At 44.3% G+C, this 21,224-nt stretch overlaps 1 protein-coding gene across 1 annotated transcript in view; it reads left to right on the top strand.

The window, feature by feature from the left end:
- LOC117044643 (ALK tyrosine kinase receptor-like) overlaps window positions 1-5,108 on the top strand; it is a 252,823-nt gene extending 247,715 nt beyond the window's left edge. Inside the window, exon 4 of the mRNA XM_033145451.1 lies at window positions 4,903-5,108. Coding sequence (XP_033001342.1) covers window positions 4,903-5,108 — 206 coding nt within the window. The remainder of the gene's footprint in view (window positions 1-4,902) is intronic.
- The last annotated feature ends 16,116 nt before the right edge of the window (window positions 5,109-21,224 follow it).

The following is a 21,224-nucleotide window of genomic DNA, read 5'->3' as shown; positions in this document are numbered from 1 at the left end:
ACTTGAGTCTGGAGTGTTTGTTACAGGATCCATCCCTTGGCTTTCCAGAGCCATTGAACTCTGCCCGTGGACCACCAAAACTTCTGGACTCATCCTTGACTCCAACTATTTGCCACATTATTATTATTATTATTATTATTATTATTATTATTATTATTATTATATACAGCTGGCATCAAACTATTAGGGAGTCAGATACGTTCAGTAACATTCTATTGCATAGCTTTGCCCAACCTGAGCAAGAAACAGCCTAGCTTCTTTTCAGTTTTTTTTATTATATAAGAAACCCTTCTTTGTAAGAAACAAAAAAAAACATGATCAAACATCCTGTGAATCAGCAAGGTTATAATTTGCAATTACTTCAGCCTTCAGAAATATGTCTGCGAGCAGCTGAGATCAGTTTGTTCTCTCTCATCTCAGTGATTTCAGCATTCCTCTGAGAGATACATGATTAAATCTACATGATTTAGAGCTCTAATTCTTGTGGTTTTCGGTAGAAGGTTGAAAGACATGATTGTAAAACATACTATTGACTGGTGGTAAATTCTGCAGAAATGAAAATGTATTTTCTGACATTCTGACATATGAAGGCCCTTCCCATCACACATGAGATGGGCATTCTGGAAAAGCCCTTTTCACAATACGAAAACATGGCAATCCAAATGATAATACTTTTTTCATATAGAAAAGTGATTATTCAGAAGCCTACTATGCCTCTTATTTTTGAATGTTTGGTAATCTGCTCTAGGAAAGGATCATCCAAGTCTCCAATCTGGCTTGGAGGTTTATAGCAGGCACCCACAGTAAGGTCACTGTTGCTTCCCTCTCCTACAATTTTTGCCCATATACTCTCAATCTGCCTTCCATGCTGCCTTCCATGCTGCTCTTCATAAGTGTACTCATCCTTTACATATAATGCTGCTACTCCTCCCTTCCTGTTTGGTCTATTCCTGGAGATAGTTAGTCGCTTTGAGACTTCTTATGGTAGTGATAAACCGGGATATCAAATCCAAACTCCTACTCCTCCTCCTCTTCTTCTTCTTCTTCAGAATAGGTTATGCCTCTCAATTTCTACATTCCTATCATGAGTCTCATCCTACCAGGTTTCAGCAATGCCTTTCAGGTCATCCTGTATCAAGAGCGCATGTTCGTCTTGCTTCTTTCCTATTGGCTGTGCATTATTATACTGTAGAGACAACTGAAATCACGAGTCATTCTCTCTACTTGCTTCCTTCTTTTAGTTTCCTGCCCTTTGGCAGGTTTCTGAAGCACCACCTTAGCTTCCTGTGCATCAGTAGAAGCTATTATCCCCAGTACTGGGTGTTCTCCTGTCTTTTGTAATCTTGTCTCCCTTCCCCTCAGGAAATAGTTTAAAGCTCTCCTGATCAGGTTCATGCGACTCATTCTTTCCAACCGCTATGAGCTACTACCCATCCTTTGCCAGATGTCCTTCCTCAAGGGAGCAGAGACCATGGTCCAAGAAGCCAAACCTTTCTCAATGATACTGGGGAAACTAATGTAATCTTCAATGCATGATACAGAGTCCTGCTTGAGTTCTCCATGACCATGACAGGGGAAGCTGCCAAGAGCCTCCTCTGAATGGCTGCAGGCAGACAGAGCTCCTAGGGCTGGCAAAGAAAGCAGGCAAACCATCATGTGGTTTTGGAATACAGCTCCCATAATCTAAGGTCATTGGCCATGCTGGCTTGGGTTGACTGGAGTTGGAGTCTATCAACATTTTGAAAGCCCGAATTTCCCTATCCTTGCCTTAAGTAATATTCATGCAGTCTCTTTGTGGTGTCTGCCTTCTAGTATTTTCTAGAACTTAAAGCAGCATGGTCCCTCAATTAACAACTGTACTGTGGCCTGAGTTTTTGTAGGCAAGAGTTTATTTCATCCCAAGATGCATCTGGTATACTCTCTACAGCTTGTATAATGGTTCAAGTAGTTATATTCCTTCCATTTATTTGATTAGTAAGTATATATCTTTTGTTTGTTTTGTGTCACATACAGGTTTTTTTTAATCTATAGAGGACTAAAATGTTGAACTTAAACACAACTTGAAATATATATATAAATATTTTTAATTTATTTCTATCCTTCAGATAAATCTCTGTCACCTTATTTGAATAAGTCAGTTCCAAGAGAATTGATGTACCAGATAATAACAAACTCTTTAATATGGATTAAAAAGGCAAAGGGTAAAGGGACCCCTGAATGTTAGGTCCAGTCGCAAACAACTCTGGAGTTGCGGCACTCATCTCACTTTACTGGCCAAGGGAGCCGGCATACAACTTCCGGGTCATGTGGCCAGCATGACTAAGCTGCTTCTGGCAAACCAGAACAGCGCACAGAAACGCCGTTTACCTTCCTGCCGGAGCGGTACCTATTTATCTACTTGCACTTTGACGTGCTTTTGAACTGCTAGGTTGGCAGGAGCAGGGACCGAGCAAAGGGAGCTCATCCCGTCATGGGGATTTGAACCGCCAACCTTCCAATCGGCAAGCCCTAGGCTCAGTAGTTTAGACCACAGTGCCACCCGCGTCCCTTATATGGATTAGGTGCATGTAAAATTAGGTGCATGTAAAATAACAATGTCAGAACAAACTGCTGTAGTAATGAAATTACATTAAGCACTCATCCTGAACCAAATATTGTAGAAATGTTAGACTCTGTGTTTGTGGGTAATAGTAAAATTCCTTCTGTTCTTCTATGAGCTTTAATATTGTATTTTTCTCTCTGGGGCTGTCCATACAGCATGCAACACTTTTGCAGCACATATTATGTCTACTCAGAAGTTAACAATATTTAATTCAGTAATACTTACAGTACTTCTGGGCAATGTATGAATAGATTACAGCTTTAATAACATTGTCAAACTGCCGCACAACATAGTTTGTCACTTTGGTACAAAACCACCACCACTTCTTCCCTGGATGTCATATGAATGCTAAAGGTCCCAGCATATATATATTTAAATGCCTATAGCATATAAAATGCCTTTTACTGCAAATTAGGGCTGCCTTATTATTGACAGACAACATTCTCCAAAATGAGTAACAAAAAAACAAGCAGCCCTTCAGATCTGCCCTGCCTCTAGTCAGCTTGGCATGGGCCTTTTTCTCTGCAAGAAAAAAATCTCCTCTTTTGGCTTCTTGGCCACTCTTGTTGGGGTTGTTTTGTTAGATTTTTGCCTCCTGACTTCTTCCTTGTCCTAATTTGTTTGACTTGTCCCACCCCCAGTTCTTCATTGAAATCCCTGGCTGCACATCCTAATGATATGTGCTGCACACACCTATTACGGTTTGGGAAGCCGTGTACACACATCTAGTCACAATTCGCAGCCTGTAGTTTCTTGTGAAATACTGTGTTTTGATGCATTTTGCCTGCCCCCAAACTGCTTCATTCAGAATTGGGAACTGCCCATCTGGTCTCTGCCCACTGGGGGTGGTCATACAGCAGGGGATTTTGGTACAAATCAAGCCATGCTGACGTGCAAATGCCATTTGAAATACTGTGAGAAAGAATAAATTCTCTGCATTTTAAGCTGGTACACAGCCTATGTATTCTCAAAGCTGGGTTTGGGGGAGGGGGTTCTTTCCCCCTAGGTATGGATGAGCTAAGCAAAGTGTCTATGAAAGGAACGAGAGAGAGAGAGAGAGCAGTTTGAGTTAGATACAGAGAAAAAGGAAGGGAAGTGAGTTGTAGGATTGCCATTTGTCCATTGTGGTGTAGTGGTTAAGAGTGGTAGACTCATAATCTGGTGAACCGTGTTCACTTCCCCATTCCTCCACATGCAGCTGCTAGGTGACCTTGGGCTAGTCATACTTCTTTGAAGTCTCTCAGCCCCACTCACCTCACAGAGTGTCTGTTGTGGGGGAGGACGGGAAAGGAGAATGTTAGCCACTTTGAGACTCCTTCGGGTAGTGATAAAGTGGGATATCAAATCCAAACTCCTCCTCTTCCTCCTCTTCCAGGACAAGTGCCCTTTTTCATGGGTAGAGTCATCATAGCGATCTATAGTTAAAAGTAGAAGTCAGCAAATGTGTCCTCTTTTTTGCTCTTCAAAATATGGCAACCTTATTAGGGCTGTGTTAGCATCTTGGAGACTGTCTGTATTTGGAGAACTGATGTGAGGCAGCAAATCTTCCTGTCTATTAAAATGTTTAAGCTGTCTCTGCTGAACTTACATGCTTTTAAATAAACCAAAATACTACACGATCCTCCACTGATCTTCTTCCAACGGAAACTGGGTCTGCAGTCCTAATCCCGCTAACCTGGTAATAAATCCCACTGGCTTCAATAGGACTACCTTCTGAGTAGACATGGGTTAGGGTTGTTCACATTTCTCAATCAGCAAGTAAGGCAAATGTTTAAATAAACACATGACTCCAAATTCCTAGGGACAGTTCCAGGACCCAAAAAAAGATAATTTGACAATAGCGACAAAAAGAAGAAGATAATTTGACAATAGCTACAACCTTGGTATATTCCTTGATACAATCAGGAGGACTAATGAGAATCTGGCTATGGTTCCAGAAACGCCTTTCCAAGTATATGCCAGGTATTCTGTGCCTGAGCCTCATGAGTATGTCTTGGCACTGAGATTTCTTACTGATTTGGGTTTATGGCACCACCAGCTTTCCTCATACATGCCAAGACCCAGTAGCTCTTCTTGGCTCCTTTTCAGAGCCTGGAATGTCAGTTCAGGTTTTGTGCGCAGATTGCCAAAGTTTAGTGACATTTTAGATGAACAATCCAATGACAGCAGACTGACTCTAGAACGAACAGTTGTTTTTGAAGGTAAAGGAAGCTGCTAGCCCTAGTTTGGACAACAATCCTTGTTATCATTTACACTTTTGGGGGGTGGTAATCAGTTTCTTATCTTCTCTTTCATTGCAGGTTCGTTCCTATACCTCAGTACATCAGAAAGCACGAACTTCCTCATTTTGAGCCCCTGGCTGAAGAGCGCTAGTGAATACTGCACTGTGCAAGTGGCTGTCTACGGATACTTCCAGCAAAGTGGGGAGTATGTCGCTCAGGTTATCCATGCTGATGAAAGCCACAGCAAAATCCCATTGATACCAAGCAGAGAAAAGCACGGGTAGGTCTAACATAAATACTATATAATATTTTAATATGCATAACACTTGAATTTAGCTTTAAGAGGATTAGGGTGGTGTTTTTTTTATAAAGGAATTCAGAATTGGAATCTGTAGGAGTGGAAGCATTTGTAGATTGTTTCCTAGCTCCACCTTTCATTGTGCAAATGCTTCAGCCTAGATGGATTGAGAGGGAGAAGAAATGCTGCTGCAACAATAAAATAACTTCCATTCTGTCAGTTGTAGTTCAAAATGGGCTTTTATGATTATGCCAGCTGTTCTTAATATATTTCAGTGCACTCATACTTACTCCCACCACCCACTCTTTACATCCAATTCTACTTTCAGATAATTCACTTTCCTTTTTATCCAAGCCTATATTTTGATTATTTCTGATTAGCAGTGGTAATCTGGGTTGGCGTCTCACTCAGGAGTCCCAGGGAAACCTCCTTCCACCAGCCACAACACAGGCTCACCCTCCACTCCAGAAGATATGAATGCACTTTGGGCTCTATCCATATCAGTGTGGTTCCCACTGCCCCTTTCTGCTGCCCACGTATGTAAGCTGTGTGTGCATGGGAACCATGTTTGTACAAGGCGTTTAGATCATGTGAAGCACCTGCATGCATAAAGCTTAAAGAGTGAGGACTGCTGTGGACGAGTGTTTAGAAATAGCAACCAGTGTGAAAATTGTCAGACTGGTCATGCGTCAACTGCATTGGCTTCCAATTTGTTTCTGACCACAATTCAAGGTGCTGGTTCTTACTGATAGAGCCCTAGATGATTTGGGGCCAAACTATCTGAAAGACCTCCTCCCATGTGAGCCTGCACAAATAAATTCATCTTCACCAGAGGCTCAATTTGTATGTATAACCAAGAGAGGCTAGGTTGGTGAGTACCTGGGGCAAGGCCTTCTCTACAGAAGCATCCTGAGTGTGAAACTCTCTTCTTAGGAAGGCCAGGTTGGCTCCATCTTTGCCTAGTGCTAGATGAACTGTTTTGTTTCATCTGGTTTTGATGGTTTTTTAAATTCTGCTGTCTGATTTTTTCCTTTTTTTAAAAAAATGTGTTTTTTATTCTTTTACTGTTTTCCTTATTGTATGTTACCTTGGCACCTTTGAAGGCAGAAAGCTGATTCATAATCCTTTTCATAAATAAATAAGGCCTCCTTTCAGACCTTCAGCTATGTGCATGGAGGTCAGGGCTGGGCCACTGGGATGCAATGTTGCTGAAGGAAGGACACGATCCCACCTCTTCCTCATGCATTTGCTCCACGAGGTTACAGGAAGCTGCCCTACTCTGAGTCAGACTATTGATCCATCTAGATCAGTATTGCATACACTGACTACAGGTGGGATTATTTCCTAGCCCTACTGGGCGATGCTGGGGAGTATTATGGTTATTTATTGCATTTCTTACCAGTCCTTCAGCAGATGTCCCCAGGGTGGGTTGCAGCATACACATAGACAATCAAAACAGCAAAAACTAAAACCCAACAACTAGAGGTGATGAAACAGCCTCATATCTCATGGGGAATCTTTTCACATTGTACTGGGAGAGTGACATCTAGAATCATTTCCCTTGTGCCATCCCAAGATATGGATTTAGCCAGGATTTGTCCCACATTTTAGAAATCACTCACAGCGGTTTGCATGATGTGTCTCCTGTCAACAAATTACATTCAGGAAGTGCTGCCTGACAGGGGCGTTCCTCGCCCCTTGGCTGCCCGGGGCGGGAAGCCAAGGGGCACCCCTGGGGGCGGGGCATCGCGGCGCGTGCGTGCGTCATGACGTCATGACGCGCGCGGCGACGGCCCGGCATCCCCGGGGGCGGGGCATCGCTGCGTGTGCGTCATGACGCGCACGCGCGCGCGCAGCGACGTCCCCGCCCCTGGGGTATGCTGGGCGGGGGCTTGGGGGCATCGGCGGGCTACAAAGAGCCCCGAAGCCGCTGCCATAGCGCAAAGGGCTGCCAGGCTGCGGCTTCGGAGCTCTTTGCAGCCCACCGAAGCTCCGGAAGCGGCGGCCCGGCATCCCAGGGGGCGGGGCATCGCTGCGTGTGCGTCATGACGCACGCGCGCGCAGCGACGCCCCCGCCCCCGGGGTATGCCAGGCGGGGGCTTGGGGGCATCGGCGGGCTACAAAGAGCCCCGAAGCCGCTGCCATAGCGCAAAGGGCTGCCAGGCTGCGGCTTCGGAGCTCTTTGCAGCCCACCGAGGCTCTGGAAGCGGCGGCCCGGCATCCCAGGGGGCGGGGCATCGCTGCGTGTGCGTCATGACGCACGCGCGCGCAGCGACGCCCCCGCCCCCGGGGTATGCCGGGCGGGGGCTTGGGGGCATCGGCGGGCTACAAAGAGCCCCGAAGCCGCTGCCATAGCGCAAAGGGCTGCCAGGCTGCGGCTTCGGAGCTCTTTGCAGCCCACCGAAGCTCCGGAAGCGGCGGCCCGGCATCCCAGGGGGCGGGGCATCGCTGCGTGTGCGTCATGACGCACGCGCGCGCAGCGACGCCCCCGCCCCCGGGGTATGCCAGGCGGGGGCTTGGGGGCATCGGCGGGCTACAAAGAGCCCCGAAGCCGCTGCCATAGCGCAAAGGGCTGCCAGGCTGCGGCTTCGGAGCTCTTTGCAGCCCACCGAGGCTCCGGAAGCGGCGGCTCGGCATCCCAGGGGGCGGGGCATCGCTGCGTGTGCGTCATGACGCACGCGCGCGCAGCGACGCCCCCGCCCCTGGGGTATGCCGGGCCGCCACTTCGGGAGCCTCGTCCGTGCAGCGCTGCTGCTCCCGGGGTGACGGAGGGAGCGGCGGCGCATGGGAGTGGTGGGACGCGCCGCCGCTCCCTCCGTCACCCCGGGAGCAGCAGCACCGCACACACCCGCCTAGGGGCGGCACAAGGGGCGGCCCGCCCCCACCGCCCCCACCCTACGACGCCCCTGCTGCCTGATGTGGTCTGCCATCTTTTGGTGTTTGATGGGCTCACACATCCCACTGACATTCCATGAGAAAAATTTTAAATCTCTCCTTAGACTCACCCACCTCCATTGGGAGGTATCATGGTAAAGTCCTATATAGCAGCTGTGGGAAAAATCTGGTCTACACATCCAACTAGGCCTGGCCAGGGTCATAATTTGGCCTGTGATGCCAAGCCATGCCCACCTAACCCAAACCTGACATTATCTATTACGTCAGGCATGGAGCAGGTAAAGATGCCGTTGGAAAGGAACTATTGGGGGCCTTAAAACACACTCCTGGTTTGTTCCTTTGCAAATGGGGCTTGTATTCAGCACCAGATACAATCCTCACTAGGATTAGTTCCACTTGAGAGCTCCCAATTGGATTGGACCTGGGGGCTTCTGTATGCAAAGCTGATGCTTCAGCACAGAGCTGCAGCATTTCGCATAGGTCCAATAAGACATCTATGGAAGTATGCAAACTATGTAAACAAAGAGCCTCTTAATCTCGGGGTTGTGGGTTCGAGTTCCACATGGGGCAAAAGGTTCCTGCAATACAGGGAGTTGGACTAGATGATCCTTGTGGTTCCTTCCAACTCTACAATTTTATGATTCATGTGTTAAACGAAACAAACAAACTAAATGAGATCCAAACTAAGGGGGTTGCATCTGATCCCACTCCTTATGAAAAGTTTTGCTTCAGAATCAAGCTGGATAACCCAATAAAGGAAGCTTCCCTTCTCCTTTCCTGGTTCCTGGATAGTAGCTGACTGGAGAGAAAGTACAGCTGTAGGGGAGTTTAAGTGTGTAGCCCAACAACCAGGGGTGTAGCAAGGGGGGTGTAGGGGGTGGGCCGCCCCATGTTCCATAATGGAGGGGGTGACAAATTATCAAGGAACAATTACTGCCCTACTAGGGCGGTTCATTAAAAACTTTTTTTAAAATGCCTGCTCCAAAGATCTTAGCTTACTATACTAGGGATTATATAGCTAAATATGAAATTTCATGCATATCAGTTAATATCTTGATCCTCCTCCACCAAAATAGCTGTTTACTTGGCTGTTTTCCTATGTCGTGAAGGCTGAAATTTCAGTTCAGTGGAGCACTTAGTGTTCCCAACCCTAACCCTGTGGAAAGCCATCTAATTAGATTTTAATTTGATTTTGAGATGTTTTAGGAGGTAATTTAATTATTGTTGGTTTTATACCAATGTTATATATCTGATGTTAGCCACCTTGAGCCCGACTTCGGCCGGGGAGGGCAGGATAGAAATAAAAGTTTTTTTGTTATTATTACTTGTTATTATTCCTTTGTAAGAAAATATGAAATAACGTAAAACCATTTTTGCAGGGGGTGGGAATCAATGGGGGAGGTGTGACAAGAAATTTTCCGCACCGGGTACCACCTGACCTTCCTACGCCTCTGGCAACAACTGTCTGTACAGTGTCCTCTGTTGGCACAGTGCCTGAAGTTTATGTCCAGTTAGTACAATATGCAGATTGGCCCTGAGAGACACAGGTGCTCTTTCACCTCTTACTACTTAATAGTCTGATATCTTTAAAAGGTAGTAGTAAATCGCATTGGCAAAGTCTATCCATCTGGGACAGGGCTTAATTTTTCTTGTAAGTACTCTGCAGAGAAAAACAAACCCCGTAAGGACAGTTTTCCTCATCATACTGATGCAGTGATGGTAAAAGCTACATCTGATGAATATTGGTTCATTTGCAATCTCTTAAAAGGGACAGGAATATTGTCTTGAATGGAGTGTAGCAAACCTTGTCGATATCCTGATATGCATGTTATCCCCCAGTGAAAGGTTTGGGTGCAAACTGTAGCTCTACCTTGATGTCTGACTATGTCCTTTTACACAAATCTTACTCCAAGATCTGGGAAATTAGCCACCTTTTTCTAATGATATGTTCTACTGAACCATATCTGTTCTGAAGTGTAAAGAAATCAGAAACTCATCTGTCAATCTGGTTCATGTAGAAAAACATTAATTCAGCCTCCCGATGGGCTCCTAATCAATGAGGGGTTTTATTTGTGCCAGCATTTATTTAAAAAAGTATTAGGTTGTATGTATCAAGAAGAATGCTCAGGTTTTCTATCAAGTGAAAGCGTTTTGCTGTTTCTGGGCTCTGGCCAGCCGAAATATCCCCTTCCAGTTGTGTAATTAAGATTAATTGCCAGTGATGTCTCAATTTGTCAGACTCTCTGTGTGTTCTCTTAGATTGTGGTTAGCAGCAAAACAGCAGGGGCACAGTTGAGGAAACTCATTCTGGATGCTTTTAAAGTAATGTTTTTTGTTCAATTTAGAATTCAATTTGAATATATGTACAATATGAATTCCTGGTGTTCTGATTACCAAGTTTACCTTCATGGCTGCAGAATACACACTGAGAACAATAATTCAAACCAGTCATCATATATTTTTGTTTTGTTTAACATGGCAGGCTGCAGAGATAATGATTATAGCAGTAAGCCATGCTGGCTTATTCTTGTATGGGAAGACACAGCTGATTAACTGATTGGAGGGTGTGTGTGTCACTAAACAAGGATACCAGGTACTCCAAACAAAGTAGTAGAAACTGAATTCAGAGGGGAAATCTACGTCTGATGCTAAACATATCATATGGGGTTGTGTGCATGTTTTTTTAAAAAAACAAAAACAAGTATCAGGAGCTGGTGTTTCTATCAGGATTAGGACCACAGTTTAGACTATTTTACCCAACACATTGAAAGGGGCTTCTGAAGATCTGACAATCAGCTCAAGGTAGTTCTTTGAAAAAGGGCTTCTGAAGACCCCTGCAGGTAATTAAAAAGGGGGGGGGAGACATTGTGATGCCAGTTGATTGAGCTGCCTACCTGTCAAACATGGCCAACAATCGGGGGGGGGGGTACATAACCATCTGTCCTGCTCCTGAGATTCAGTTCTCTACCTGTGGTGTAGTGGGAGGGAGATTTCTACCCTTTCCCACGGCAGTCCTGATGAACATTGTTCCACACACCTCCCCGCAGCTGCTATTAGCCCCAGAGCTGAAGCTCCCATTGACACCACTTAGGTCAGCCTTTCTCAACCTTGGGTCCCCAGATGTTTTGGGACTACAACTCCCATCATCCCTGACCATTGGCCCTGCTAGCTAGGAATGATGGAAGTTGTCGGCCCAAAACATCTGGGGACCCAAGGTAGAGAAAGGCTGACTTGGGTCAGCATTTTAAATCACAAGTCCCATCATGCCCATCTTGTTTTCCTGGATCTTATCCCACATTTTGAAAATGCAGGTGTCAAAGGTAAAGATAACAGACCAATCTTCCAAAACAGAAATTTTGCCTGCTCAGTGGTGAGCTCCCCACCCCAAAAAGGCCCAAATACTCTCACTTGCCCTCTTGTGAGTAGTGCTAAATGGAGCAGTGCTGGTGGAAAGTGCCAACTTAGGCCAGGACCAGTGCAGGGAGGCAGATCAGTCCACAAATATTTGCTTGGTTTGCTAGCAGTCTTCTTTCTGCACTTGCCACTGCATTAAATCTTAACTCTGGACTACTGACTACACCCTCTGAGTTGGACATTGGAAACACTGACATTGGTCAACAGTGGTTTCCAGTGTCCAACTCAGAGGTTGTAGTCTGTAGTCCTACAGGTGTTTCTTAAGGCCTTTAGTATTATGGCATTCAAATGCCCAGCTGCATGAAGAGAATCCCCTTTCTGCTTTCCATGAGCTGGGATTTCACTCAAATGAATGATTGGTTGCAATAGTGGGGAGGGGATATCACTCTCTTCTCCTCAACCACTTATTAAAGTTGAACACTGCTTTGCATGGATGTTAAATCTGGCAGATAAATGACTATTCCTTAGACTACACCAGCTGATGATCTAAGCAGGTGTCAAGTGTCCATTATCTGTCCCCACAGTTATTTACAGGACAGAAAAATGAACGGCCTCTTAGCATGCATAATGAAGATTTTGCTGCCTTTTTTCTGGAGTATAAATTTTGATTGATCGGGGCTCTTCCCCTTGCATAAAGCCCTCTTCATGTGAAGTGCTGCCTCTGTGTGAAAATACTTTGGTCTTTGGGATCCAGTGTCCATGAGAAACTATAAATAATTTAACAGAGAATGGGCAGCCTTCAAACAGAATTCTTAATGTGACTATGGAAATGAGCAGCTGAGACATCAGTGTACATTAGGTTTTTTGAATTCTTTAAATGTTCTGGAGATGTATCTCCAATGAAACGAACTTTTACATACCTGAGGGAGGGGCTGATATCCAAAGAATTGTAGACCATGCCTGCGCCATTATTTTAATGTATGGTCAGGTCATCTCTGGAACATCGTGGCCAGGTCCAGAGCCATGCTCATGCAACATTTTTAGAAAGATCTTGACAACTGAAACATGGCTTCTTAGGACTATCTACTATGACCCAAGGGTAGTGGCGCCCGCCCTGTGGAACGCCCTCCCGTCAGAAGTCAAGGGAATAAACAACTACCTGACATTCAGAAAACACCTAAAGGCAGCCCTGTTTAGGGAAGTTTTTAATTTGTGACTCTGTATTGTATTTTGATTGTTGGAGGCCGCCCAGAGTGGCTGGGGAGACCCGGCCAGATGGGCGGGGTATAAATAATAAATTATTATTATTATTATTATTATCTTGTTCTTGGTCAGTCAGCTCCAGTTCAGACCCCATTAGTGTATACAGTGGTACCTCTGGTTACGAACTTAATTCATTCTGGAGGTCCGTTCTTAAACTGAAACCGTGCTTAACCTGAGGTACCATTTTAGCTAATGGGGTCTCCCGCTGCTGCCACATGATTTCTGTTCTCATCCTGAGGTAAAGTTCTTAACCTGAGGTCCTACTTCTGGGTTAGCAGAGTCTGTAACCTGAAGTGTTTGTAACCCGAGGTGTTTGTAACCTGAGCTACCACTGTATGTGAAATTAAAACAAATTGCAACCACAGGTAGCATTATTGCTGTGGATCAAGGATGGCTTATCACTACTAAATAAGTTAGCAAAATAAAGGATCATTTCTGCTTGCCGGGTGACTGAAAAGTAAGCTGTGTTCTCTCAGGATTCAAGATGTTTAGTGGGGAAATAGCCCATGTGAACAGTTTTGGATAAATAAAACAACTTTTTGACTGTTTTCACTTATCATTCCCCCCGCAGTTGATTTGCACAGATAAGATGAGCAGGGATCAGAGGCAGATGGCATTGTAGGTGTGATTCTGTGGGTGTGTGGTGCTCTGTGGTAAGGGTGTATGGTTGTCTGTGTGTCTGGGCCTGCTCACTAGTGAAATGTGGCTCCCAAAATATTTCCACTAGGGTAATGCAGCTCTTCCCCACTGCTGGCTTACAAAATTCTACTGGCTTAATACTCATTCTAGTTTTTGCCTCAATGAAGTTCACTTGAGTAAATACCTTGTCCTAGAATGATTTGTATAAAATCCTTTGCCAACTTGGTGCCCTCCATTGTGACAGATGGGAATTACAGTCCATAATATCTGGAGGGCACCAGGTTGGTGAAGGCTGGTGTAGATAATATGTTGCCAAGGCTCTTAATCCTTCTCCTGCTTACTCTAGGTACATGAAAGCTGGCTGGTCTCCAGCCTGCGGCTGTGTGTTCCATCCCGTCCCATGGCCAGATTTAGCATCCCTAACCTAGACAACAACTCAAATATCTAATTGCCTACTTCTCACCTGTCCTGGCAGGTTCGCTCATTTCTTGCTATCAGTGTTCTTTGACCCTGTAAGATCCAGACTTATGAATACAAGCCAGTTCCCTCTGTAGCAGAAGGAGAGAGTAAAAGGGTTTCAGGTACTTGCACTGAAACCTGAACTGAGAACATGAGGCTTTGGGGTAGTGTTAGTCTATTTTCATTTGCGCATGAGTCTGGTTACCAGAAGAGATGAACAATCACAAATCCCACTAATTTCAAAAGGGAAGAGGTGGCTACTTGACACCTCTGACAATCAGGTTCCATAATAGAAGCAGAAAATGTGTTTCACTGAAATTAATGCACTTGAAAGGCAGTATGGCGATAAATTAATTTCAGGTCGGATTTTCTCATATCTCAAGTTGCTCATTGTGTCAGCAAGTGTCTTTTTCTCCCCCGTTAGCCCGAATAACATGTATTAATATCTGATAAGGTCTTCACAGTTCATGTCCATTTACAGGAGGAAGAAAAAGCAAGAGCTGTCAGCCACTACTCTTTGATTGGGGTTAAGCCAGCCAAGCAAAGATTTTTGCTTGCACCTTGTGGAGGGGGGATTAAACTGTAATGCGACAAAGCAGGAGCCTGTATTAAGACCATATAAGAGAAATTGTGCTCCTTGCTGTGTCAATGGGCACTTTAAGAAACAAAACATCCAGCTTGCTGCTCTCACACAATTGATAAAATAATCTGCATGTGTGGAGACAGCAGAACACAGAAGAGGGTGCTCTTCTTGCCTCTGTCATTAATATACATGTTTCTGAAATGCCTGAAAATTTTACAGTCATGATTGTACTCTACAACTGATTGGCTCCATCTAATTAGATTTGTCATGGACTGTGGGGGATACCAGAAACACTGGGGCATTTAAAAAGAAAAAGAAAAACCAGGACAAATGGGTGCAGTGTTTTTCAGAGGGTCACTTTGACATGAAGACCAGCTGGACATGACATTTACACTATCCATGTCTGTCTATCCAGGTCTGCTGAGAAGTATTATTTGAGTTAAGTGGGCCTTACTCCTTCTCTTAACATAGAAGAAGAGTTTGGATTTGATATCCTGCATTTCACTACCCGAAGGAGTCTCAAAGCAGCTAACATTCTCCTTTCCCTTCCTCCCCCACAACAAACACTCTGTGAGGTGAGTGGGGCTGAGAGACTTCAGAGAAGTGTGACTAGCCCAAGGTCACCCAGCAGCTGCATGTGGAGGAGTGGAGACGCGAACCCGGTTCCCCAGATAACGAGTCTACCGCTCTTAACCACTACACCACACTGGCTCTCAAATACTAGAACCTAGGGTGATCCAATGAAGCAGAATGTTGGAAGGTTCCAGACAGACAAAAAATAATAATATTTCTTCACAAAGCCCAGTTAAACTATGGCATTTGCCCCCACCAGATGTAGTGATGGCTACCAGCTTGGAAAGCTATAAAGAGGATTAGACAAGTTCTTAGAGGATAAGGCGATCAATGTCTACTAACCATGGTAGCTATGTTCTAGATCCACTGTTGGGTGCAACATGAATACAAGTGGCTGTAAACTGCAGGAAGGTAGAGTACTCTTGTGTTTCGGTCTTGCTGGCATGCTTTCTATAGTTGGCTACTATAGTTGGCTACTATGGTTAGCTACTGTGAGCACAGGTTGCTAGGCCAGATGGACCTGATCCAGCAGTGATCTTTGTATGCTATTTCTCCTAAGTGTGTACAGGATTACAACGTTTTTCTGAAGACTCCAGTAACTGTGAGTCTAGGGTAGACTGTAGGAGAAAAGTCTCAAATATAAGTTCTAAAACGTTTCATATGATATCATTATTCATGAAACATTTCTGTTGTGGAGCATAAATTTTCCAAGAGGTTTTCTCACCAGCAGTTTTGATCTAGTAAAGGTATCTTGATTTTGAATCCTATTTAATAATTTATTTCATTTATAAATCACTTTCCATAAAGCATCTCAAAGTAATTTGACAATATGATAATCAAGAGCACTATGATGGCAGTCCTACTGTATTTCTGTTGACAACCCTCCCATGGGCACATAAGGAATTTCTGTTGTCACCAATTTGGCACTGCAAAATTGAGGTACCAAAACAGTTAAGTAGCCAATCAGATGCTGCTGGACAGGAAGGACTGTAAAAAGGCTTTCCTGAGTAACAAGATATTCTTAGCTCTGACACATCCCTTTCCTTGATCTTCAGTTCTGCCTTCTGGCTTCGCTGTTAAGTCCTTCTGGGTCCAATTTCTCATCTTTGCAGGATGTGGAGGTAGATTCAGAGGATGTCTCCAAAGCCCATTTTGCCAACCGTTCTCCATCCTGAAGAGATTATGTTGTTAGATTCTGAAGACTCCAATAAAAAACCCCCAGCAGAACCACAATCTCCCCTGCACTGTAAAAGTTGATGGGCAAGGCCCCTTGAAATAAAAAAAAGGATTAACTTACTAGAAACAGAGGTTGCTGTTGAGATGGAGCTGTAGCTCTATTTAAGACTCAGTCTGGGTTTACTTATTACTGAATATGGCAATTCAGCTTATTGTGGTACACTGCTGAATATTGCCGACTATGAGAGCTCCATGTGAAGCTATCCAGGGGGCTACCTGCTTTTGCTTGACTTCATCTTATTAGAACCTGAACATTACCTTGCTTTATGTCATCATAACATAACCTGAAGGAGCATCTCCACCCCCATCGTTCAGCCCAGAGACTGAGGTCCACCTCCGAGGGCCTTCTTGCACTTCCCTCCCTGTGAGAAGTGAGATTACAGGGAACCAGACAGAGGACCTTCTCGGTAGTAGCACCAGCCCTGTGGAACACCCTTCCATCAGATGTCAAGGAAATAAACAACTACCTGACTTTTAGAAGACATCTGAAGGCAGCCCTGTTTAAGGAAGTTTTTAATGTTTGAAGTTTTATTCTGTTTTAAGTGTTCTGTTGGGGGCCGCCCAGAGCGGCTGGGGAAACCCAGCCAGATGGGCGGGGTAAAAAAAATAAAATTACTACTACTACTACTACTACTACTACTACTACTACTACCTGAACTTGGATTGTGATTGATTTTGTCTTACTTTGCTTGCTGGAATCTGTACTCGTGCCCGCAGACCCATGCTTGGCTACAAACCCATCAGGCAGAGGCTATTTCCTGAAACAGAACACTTGTGAACTGTTCTTTGATAGTGGCTCTTGCTTCAACATCTGCCTTGGCCTTTTGTGCTGGTTTCTGCTTGTTCACTAATCTGACTTCTACTTGCTCCTCCATTCTGATTCCTGATTGTTTCTTGGCCCAGGTCTCTGACATGCTCCTTTGCTTAAATTCCCACCTCACAGTTCAATTCTGATGGCTGCCTACAGATCATCTCTGGCAGCTAACTCAAACAGAAAGCACTTTTATAGTCTTTCCTGCGCAGGACAGTCCAGTGGTCAACTTCAGTGGAAAGAGTCAGTTTAGGCTGAATAAAGATACCTGCATAGACAGATGCTCCAATATGTGTTTTCATGACTCACCACGCAAAACAAGCATCTGGTCCTGCCCTCAACAATGCTTGGCTTGTCCTGGCTTTGCCATCCACATGTTCTGCATGGAGGTCTGAGGTCCCAAAGAGTTTGTAGACAGGCCTCTATGTATGGGAGCTTTCTTGTGTTCTGAAATGCTGATCAAACAGGATTCCTGGAATTGGAGAAACGTAATAGTGTAGATAGAGGTCTGTGTGAAAATGCTTGCCTTCTTCTGCTATCCACATTAATTTATGGCTGGTGGGAACCCTGGGTAGATGCTGGCAAGGGCCAGAGGTATGGCTTGGCAAACTTTCTAACACACTCCAACCCTTCATATAAGTAGGGCAAGAAGGGCAATGGCAGCATTCCCGTTTATAACTGCAGAACTAGACAATCCTTCCAAATTTAATCCAAACCAAGAGTCAGGAACTTTCTGCTTGTGAACTGGATGTGGCCCTCTAGGCCTCTCAACACACCCCAAACCACACCCCTCATGAGCTCTTCTGTGTGGCTCTGCCCACTGCATTTAGCACACACACCTTTGGCTCTGGCCACGCCCAGAGGTTTACCCATGAGATAATGTTGCCGTTGGGCTGAAGAAGGCTCACCACTTGCAGGCTTCACAGAGTGTTACTTGATTCACAAAAAGGTTCAACAAATAAGCTCCCCTTGCAGCAATCTTGCTGTGATCACATGGAAATCGATGTGCATGTGTTTGCCCATTCAGAGCAAAGGAAGCATAATGCAATATATAGTATCCTTAGCTTTGCAGAGAACGAAAGGAGATATCACAGAGCCAAAATGGATGGGTCATGCAGTATCGTTATGACACTGCTCATTTAATGATGCCAGATTGTTTGGGATCAACTTTGGAAGGCAATAGAGAAATAGTCCCAAAGTAGCCACAGAGAACAGAACCAGTGGCTGAAAAAAGCTGCTATTGCCACATGGAAGGTCCAAGTGTTGTGTTTGCAGGAAACATTTCACACACCATCAAAGCTGTACACTTGCCTTGAAAAATGAAATTCAGTGTAGCCCTATCTTGTACTTGCTTCTCATCGACTAGCTCACTGACGGTGTTTGTCAATGGCATTTAATGCACTGTAGTACACTTCAAATAACTGTTAATTCTGAGGACCTGTAAGGACCCTCAGACTAGGGCACTTCACTCATTTCCATCTACACAGGCAAGCAAGCAAGCTTCTCCAGTGAAATGCGGCTTTTTTAAAAACAGAAAGCTGCCTCCCTGCTTTCGAATTCTGTAGGTTACTGTATTACATTCTATAGATGGTTGGCAAAACTTCTAGCTGTAGAGCTGCATTGATTTAATTCCTATTGAATTCCACAAAACCTTTTCATTGGGCTAATGCAAGTGACTGAAATTGGATTTATTGGAAGAAGACGGAACTGCAAAGGGGAAACAGCACCACCGCTGCATTCTGATCCTGTCGGTTGCTTCTGTCACCTATTGCAGTTTTCTTTGTCTCTCCGTAGGTAAAGCTGCAGCAGATGATAGGCAGGCTCTGCACTCTTATTGATCCTTTTGTAATAAAGAAATCAATTATTCCATCTGGCTGCTAAAAGAGCTGATATAATTACTCCCGGGGTACATAATAGTGTCAGATTATTCCCTAATGGTACTAGTCACAAAGCTACTGCATTGTATTATTGTGCTGCTTAAAGAATGCTTTGGGCAATCTGTTCCTATAAATCACTTTGCTAAGGAGGGGGGAGGAGAGAGAGAGAGGCAAGAGCAAGGCAATTATTTTTTCATAATCTATTATTGTAACTGCAATTGTGTGGCTTGAACATTGTCTGGGAGGCAGAAATAAGCGGAGAGCACTGCAACTGACGTAGGATTGCCCATGTCAGTGAAATTAGCCTAGCCTCTTCTCTCTTGCATAAAAATATGCATTCTTTGATCTCTTGAGAGAAAAGCGGGGTCTCAAGGAAGAAGACACTGATTGACTCTTTCCTTCCATACTTCAGTCAAGACCTATGCTCTCTCTGCACCAGTTGGAGACAATCCTACAGTCGCTGTGCAGGCTTCTAATTTTCTGTACTGTACAAAAGTTCTGGACTGGAGTAACCATTGCATAAAGTTCTTATATTATGGTAATTCAAGTACAGCCTTGCAGCTAAGTCCACAAAAGTTTCTATCCCACGAAAGAATGTTTATTAGCCCACTTCCTTGCACACACTCAGGTTTTTTGTTTGTGGTACATGGGTGGCAATGAACAGAAAGCAGAGCCAGTTCTCTCCCAGCTTACAAAGGCTTTCATGGGCCAAACCACAATAAATCTGGACCTGGAATGGGCAATTTTAACATGAAAACTGCTTCCAGGGGAAGTATTAAGGAGCCTGTCCTCCCCATCCCTGCTCCCATGGCAGACTTCTGCTGAGGATTGCAACCTCCTGCCCCCGAAGGATAGGGGTATATTTAGGAGAAAACCTACATGCAGTTGAGCACCACAGAGGACTGTTCTGGACAATCTATTTACCAAGGAAATTAACAGTGATCTTTGCTTCTCTGTGTTGAACTGTACGTGGGTAGGTGACATACAGACGCTCTGCCCATGCATGTACGATGGAGGTGAGGAAGGTGCTCAGGTGGTGGTGGGAGAGTTTTGCCCACTCCCTCCCTTCCACATGATGGGTTACGTCAGGGCTGATTCATCCCGTTCTCTCTTGGCCTTCTGCCTGGTTCAGCAGAGGCAATTCTTGCTGTTTATAAGCCTTTCCTAATAATAGTAGCAATTTGTACTTTTTGCTCAGAGTATATTCTTCAGACATTATTTGAATATTTTGCCGTATAGCAAAAAATAAAAATAAAATAAAAATAAAAATGGTGTTCCTAAGCCCAGAATGCAGAACTGCAGCATAAATATGCAGACTGGTGGGCTGAAGATGAAATGTTTGCAGGACTCACATTTATTAGATACCAAGGCAATACTGTACTTGGCATGTTAAACAGCAAAACAGCATTTGAGTTTTGAAGGTTACTGCTAAACATGATATACGGTGGTTTTGTGGCATGCACAAATCACTCACTTTGATTTCATTGACAGATGCCAAGAAAAATAAATGAAGGGCCTCCTGCCAGCTGTGGCTACATAGACTTGAATGTTGCTCCTTGAAGCATTTTCCCCACAGTAGTTTACTGTTCTTTCTATCTCTCTATCTCCCCGCCCCCTGCATTTTTTCCCTTCTGGGTGATGGCTTCAAAATAGAGACAAGGGAATGTATTTACTTCTTTATATTATATGGACACCTATCAATAAATATTATCAAGACACACACCCATACTTCCAAAACAAAATATAAAATCAAAAAATCAAAAAAATCCTTCCAGTAGCACCTTAGAGACCAACTAAGTTTGTTCTTGGTATGAGCTTTTGTGTGCAAGCTGGTATCTGAAGAGGTGTGCATACACACAAAAGCTCATACCAAGAACAAACTTAGTTGGTCTCTAAGGTGCTACTGGAAGGATTTTTTTGATTTTATATTTTGTTTTGACTATGGCAGAACAATATGGCGACCTACCTGTAACTGGACCCATACTTCCATTCTACAGTTTCAATGTGGCTGCACATGTTCTAATGCGTCCAGTCCCTGTTGTTCTCTCATTTATGTATGTATGTATGTAATAAAATTTGTATGCGGGCATTGACCACAAATGATCTCAGGGTGGGTCACATTCAAATAAAGAAATGTACCTAATGCAATTCCTCAATGTGGCATTAAACCAGCACAAACTGTACTGAGTTCAATCTACTCCCTATAACATGTACCATCAGAAGCTTTCCCTGGTGCCCACAGAGTCCCTTTGTACTGTTGAAATTTGCCTTGAAAGAAGCATTCTGTTACAGCCAACAGACATGGGTGTGTGTGGTGCCCACAGCAGTCTGTGAATATACCCATGGCTCAAAAGGTCCTAGAATAAATCAGGTGGCTCTGTATATAAACCTGCCCTCCACCAACGATCTGAA

Source organism: Lacerta agilis, chromosome 3, assembly GCF_009819535.1.
Source record: "Lacerta agilis isolate rLacAgi1 chromosome 3, rLacAgi1.pri, whole genome shotgun sequence".
In the NCBI taxonomy this organism is placed as follows: Eukaryota; Metazoa; Chordata; class Lepidosauria; order Squamata; family Lacertidae; genus Lacerta; species Lacerta agilis.
Note: the sequence above shows the minus strand (reverse complement) of the source record. Positions and strands in the feature narration are given on the sequence as shown.